General features: G+C 38.8%; 1 protein-coding gene across 1 annotated transcript; it reads left to right on the forward strand.

Moving 5' to 3' along the window:
- The first annotated feature begins 3064 nt into the window (after positions 1–3064).
- On the forward strand, positions 3065–5099 carry LOC117995055 (zinc finger protein 567-like). Its single transcript, XM_069508279.1, has 3 exons — positions 3065–3511; positions 3602–3656; positions 3879–5099. Exons 1-3 carry the CDS (start codon positions 3230–3232, stop codon positions 4724–4726), a joined length of 1185 nt encoding a protein of 394 aa, XP_069364380.1. The 5' UTR covers positions 3065–3229; the 3' UTR covers positions 4727–5099.
- The last annotated feature ends 942 nt before the right edge of the window (positions 5100–6041 follow it).

The raw sequence follows: 6041 nt of genomic DNA on the forward strand, positions 1-6041 counted from the left end.
TACGTCATAATAGCACGTCATGCCAAATTTCAACCCGATGCGTCTGGTAGTTTGAGCTGTGCGTTGATATTAGATCAGTCAGTCACCATTACCTTTTATATATTTAGATTTTAACGGTGAACCACACTTTTGACATGACAGTTGACCGATGGAGGGTGGATGGCGCGTGAGGAGTCATTCATTACGGACTATACAACGTTTTTGAGTAAGAGAGAAAATTTTGAGTTAAATAAGTGAAAGTCTGTAGAAATTAATAAAGAAATTTGAATTATATAACAAAAGTTGTAATATAACAATATACATAGTCATAATATGAAGTTGTAAGTTATTTTAGTGGTAAGTGGTAACCTAGCTTATATGTGACCAATGTATGTTATATTGTATATTGTATTCATGTATTTATACGTTATTATATGTTATATACTTCCGCTGTACACTTCTAAACCAACGACGACGCCACACTGAAGGCGCGCGTATCCGTGTTCAATTTGTCATACAAGAATCCGTACTTCCATATCCGTACTTAATATTATAAATGCGAAAGTGTGTCTGTCTGTCTGCTTTTCACGGCCCAACAGTTGAACCGATTTTGATGGGTACAGAGTTAGCTTACATCCCGGGGAAGGACATGGGCTACTTTTATCCCATAAAATCAAAGAGTTGCCGTGGGATTTTTGAAAATCTATATCCACGCGGACTTTTTAACTACTATATATACTTTAAAACAACTTTAAAAAAAGGAGGAGTTGTGTTTATTTACCTATGTACACCAAAATCTCTGAGATTTCTGACCCATTTGCATATTTTTTTTAATCGATAGAGAAATTATGTGAAATGTCCCATAAAAAAATTAGATTCCAACTTCTGGCAGCAAGCGAGCCGTCGCTTCGTGGTCAGAGCATCGGGCGCGATCTCAGGAGACGCGGGTTCGATTCCTGCCGGTCCGCAATCCATATTAATATTATACATGCGAAAGTGTGTCTGTCTGTCTGCTAGCTTTTTACGGCTCAACCGTTCAACCGATTTTGACGAAATTTGGTACAGAGGTAGCTTGCAACCCGGGGAAGGACATAGGCTACTTTTTATCCCGGACAATTTAGGAGTTCCCACAGGATTTTTAAAACCCTAAATCCACGCGTACGAAGTCGCGGGCATCATCTAGTTTTTGATATGTATTTAAAATTATTTAAAACACCTATTCCATTTATATGTATTGTATTTAATAAATTAATTATTATAGTAAGGGAATTTGTTATCGACTGAAAATGTTAATTTTACCATTTTATTGTGTAAGTTATATAAATAGTTGAAACTTAAATTGTATACCAATGTATGAACTTCGAATATCTATGGCCGCTAAACAGAACAGCTGCAGAACTAAAGTCATTGTTTTCAGTTGGTTTTTACCCAAAGCCAAAAGGAAGGGTTATGATTTTTGCTGTCTATATATGTATGTTTGTATCTATGTGTGTTCCACCATAGCGCCTAAACTACTGAGCCGATTTTGATGAGTGAAGTGTCAATCGATTCGATATTATAGTCCGGGTGACAAAGCCTGTCGCGAGATTCGTAATGTCCAATGTTATGTCAGTTTTAGTTTTCAACTTTATCTCATACGTTACAAGAATCGGCTCAATTGTGTACGGAAAACGTATTCATCGTTATCGTAATCAATCTTGTATCAAACTAGCTTATCCTCGCGACTTAGGGGTTGAATTTTCAAAAATCCTTTCTTAGCGGACGCCTACGTCATAATAGCTATCTGCATGCCAAATTTCAGCCCGATCCGTCCAGTAGTTTGAGCTGTGCGTTGATAGATCAGTCAGTCAGTCACCTTTTCCTTTTATATATTTAAGATTGTGTCCCTTCGATTGGTTGTGAAAAAATGTAAACAGCGAATCAACCAATCAAAGGACAGAATTTGCTGTCGATTACGATTACGATGTATACTTTTTTGTTACACAATCGCAAGTTCGCAGGGTTTCCTCCCCGATTGCCATCTCGACCTGTCGCGTACTATACTTGTTTTGCACGCTATAAGAACATAGGTTTTTAATGTATCATGTACATACTGACATACATAGGTATATGATCTAAGCGTATCTAAAGTTTGTAATAAAGAACTGTACATTAAATAAAATATAATTTAAATTAAATAGATTGTTTTATTTTATACTTCACTTCAATCCAAGCATTGACTGCAGTCTGTAGTAGAAAAGAAATACTTTTATTTTATTTCAAGTTCTTTTGAATCGTCAAATTCATCTATCTCGGAATGGTTTTCCTACCGAAAAGAACCAGAAGTCCAGAAAGAAACTCGGCGGTTGCTCTTGAGAAAGAAAATTCATGACATGAATTACAAGTAGGTAATTGAAGTCCCTACGCTCTTATGTAATTTAGGTAGTTAGGTACATAATCTTCGACAATTTTAAATTTTTTTTCTCAACAGATTTAGGATTTAGCCATGATTTAGCACAATCTTGTGCAATATTGAAAAAAAATGATGTTGGCTGTTGGCTTGGCTTTAGTGCATGTTTTGGAGGGTAGTTGGCAACACTGACCACAGAGTAATGATGATCACCACAGATCAATAACACATCATCACAATGTATAAGACATTGTCAATTAGGGATGCACCATGATGTACGATACTTGAATCTTGAATTTATTGTATCGATTCGGATTACCGATACAATTCGAAGATCATTCATCATTTAACAAGCGCGAGTCGAGACACTACTAGATCTCTTCAAGTAGGGACTTTCGCACGGCTTTGCGCCACCTGAATCCAGCGGCTCCTGCAGACTCATCTGATATTGTCTATCACACCATTATGCTTCAAAAAATTGGTTTTGATATGTAGGTATGTTTTCGATACTGTGACATTTTATATCGATATAATAATTATCTCTGAACGTATCGAAAAAATATCGGTATTTTTAACAAGCCTCCAGCAAGTCTTTCGCATCACTACACTAAGTTCGGGACAGGGAATGGGGAGGGAATTGATTGAAGATAATTCAAAGAGTATTATAATTACAAAGATAATTTTACGTTTTACTTTGCAGCACTGTCTTTGAAAGCTTTTTATTATGTTTATATTATATTATTATAGTTATTTATATTATTATAGTTATTTACATTGATTGATCTCTAACCATACAGAATTAGTTAGGTAGTGCAAAAATGTCTCTAAACTAAAGTGTAATATTGAAGAAACCGCTTCAAGATGCAGGAACCACAAGTAGTCCTCAAGGAGGAAATTGAGGAGCTCGAGATTACTTTTGACCCTGACTGTGAAGATAACAAGGAATCAACTGTGCCCGAAGAGGAGGCCTCCACCAGTAGCCCACACGTAGACACCGAAGATTTACGACATAAAATCGTCACGATATTTTTGCCAATGAAAACAGAAGCAATTTTAAGTGATGAGTTTGACGAGTCACAGAAAGTAATCAAGTCATCTGAAGACAACGAGGTGTCTGCAGGATGTCTGAGGACACACATTAAAGTGAGTTGCCTCTGTGTTATGTGTATATGCTGTCACTTCATGGGAGTGTGTGGCAGGTAACAGCTAATATTGTATATATTTTGTTTTCAGCTGGAACCTTCTGAAGATGAAGCAAGTTTGTCCGCAGATGATGCTCAAACCCTGGGTAAGTGGAGAGGATATTGTATCCACTGAGGTGATGTCCACGACAGACAAACTAGGAACCGTAATAAGCTTGCAACTCCTAACTGCCAAATTTTATGATTCTAGGTCAATGGGAAGTTCCCTGTAGGTTTCTTGACAGACAGACAGGCAACAAAGTGATCTTATAAAGGTTTTTTTTCCTTTTGAGGCACGGAACCCTAATAAGTGTCCATTACATTTTCAGGTCCTCCTTCGCCAATCAAATGTACAAGTAAAGATAGAACAGTGTGTCAGACTTTTGTGACGGGCAGCAGCACCCACCCTCACACATATTACGAGCTGCACATCGAGTGTACCATGGATAAGCTCCAGCAAAACAAACGACAGAAAAGAAAACACACTAAACCTCGAAGTAAAAAAGCACGAGGTATTCCAACTGATGCTTCAAACGGGACTGCAACCAGCAACAAGAAGACACCGACACTGTCCGTCTGTCAGGTCTGTCAGAGGACATTCCGGCGGGAGATCGATCTAGTTCGACATGTCAGGACTCACACTGGCGAGAAACCTTACCCCTGTCAGCATTGCCCCAAGATCTTCACCCAAAAGTGTCACTTGACCATCCACACGAGGACGCACAGCGGGGAGAGGCCCTACAGCTGCGTGCTTTGCCCCTACAAGTGTTCCGACAAGAGCAATTTGAAGACCCACATGCGAACCCATACGGGGGAAAAGCCCTTCAGCTGTCAACATTGCCAGTTAAAATTTTCTAATAAAAGTAATTTGAATCAGCATATGAAGATTCACGCGGAGGAAAAGCTGTTCTCTTGTCCGCGTTGCCAGTACAGGTGCTCCATCCGAAGCTCTTTGACTCAACACATGAGAACTCATACGGGGGAGAAGCCCTACAGCTGCACCCTCTGTGACGTGAAGTTTACTCGCAGGGATAGTCTAAGTTCGCACGTGCGCAACCTCCACGTTGACGAGAAGCCCCTGAGTTGCACGTTTTGTGACAAGAAGTATTCAATAAAAAGTCATTTAAAAACTCATATCAAGCGTACACACCTCAATCAAAGTGTGCATAATTTGTGATTCTAGTCACATTACTCACACATTACATCTACAAATCCGCACTTGACCAGCAAGGTAGACTATGGCCAAAACCCTCCTCACTCTGAGAGGATCAAATCCCGTCAAAGAAAGTCCCGCAAACCGCTAATGCGCGTGGCTGCCATTTTAGTGACGTCAGCACTAGACAAGTTGCGAGCTGATGGTATATTTATATTTCGGCTGACGTCAAAATGACGCTATTACGATGTGAATGAGACATGGTTCCAGCGCAATAGCAATTTGCGGGAATATTTATTATATTGTATGAACTGAGCATGTCGCATGTACAATATGTACACGTTGTGCATTAGTCTGTAAGTGTATATGTTTAAACTTAAATAAAATGAAATGAAATAAGAAAGTGCTCATTTTTTACCTTACTACGGCGAAGCCAAAAGGGAGGGTTATGATTTTGGCAGTGTATGTATGTATGTTTGTATCTATGTGTGTTCCACCGTAGCAGCTAAACTACTGGTTGTCACTAGAGAGGTCTCGCCCTCATTGAAATGATTTGAAATGAAATGAAATGATTTATTTGTTTTAAAAGGTCTTTTTAAAATTGTGCCAGGGACCCTGAAGTAAGTTTGCAAAACCTGTATCTCAGGGTCCCTCCTCCATCATTAATTAACAAATAAACACTTATACAAAACTAAATTTAGTGATATGATATGAATATGAAATTTAAAAATACGTGTGTGTGTGTGTGTGTGTGTACATATGTGTATCAGTGTGTATTGTGTGTGAGTGTGAGTGTGTGTATGTGTGTGTGAGTGTGTACATGTGTATATTTTTAATAACAAATTTAAAAATACTCTAACTCTAATTCACTCCGACTCGACAGTTTTCGATCGGCCTGTATTTTTTTAAAATCAGATACAAGTTAGCCCTTGACTGCAATCTCACCTGGTGGTAAGTGACGATGCAGTCTAAGATGGAAGCGGAAAATTAATAAACCCATGCTTTTCTGGTTTCTACACGGAATCGTACCGGAATGCTTAATCGCTTGGTGGCACGGCTTTGCCGGTAGGGTGGTAATTAGCCACGGCCGAAGCCTCCCACCAGACCAGACATTTAAAACTTATAAAATTCTAAATCCCTGTCAGGAATCGAACCCGGGACCTCCCACTAATAAGACCACAGCACTTACCACTGCGCCAGGGAGGTCGTCAAGTATCGAAGTGTACTACCTATTTGTCGAAAAAAAAAAAAGAATTCTGTTTCCGAAGAAGAGACATTTTTTTCTTTATTTATTGAAGGGTTTTTATACATATGTGTCTATGTACATATTCTTACTGCG

This window comes from Maniola hyperantus, chromosome 28 (genome assembly GCF_902806685.2).
Source record: "Maniola hyperantus chromosome 28, iAphHyp1.2, whole genome shotgun sequence".
Classification (NCBI taxonomy): Eukaryota; Metazoa; Arthropoda; class Insecta; order Lepidoptera; family Nymphalidae; genus Maniola; species Maniola hyperantus.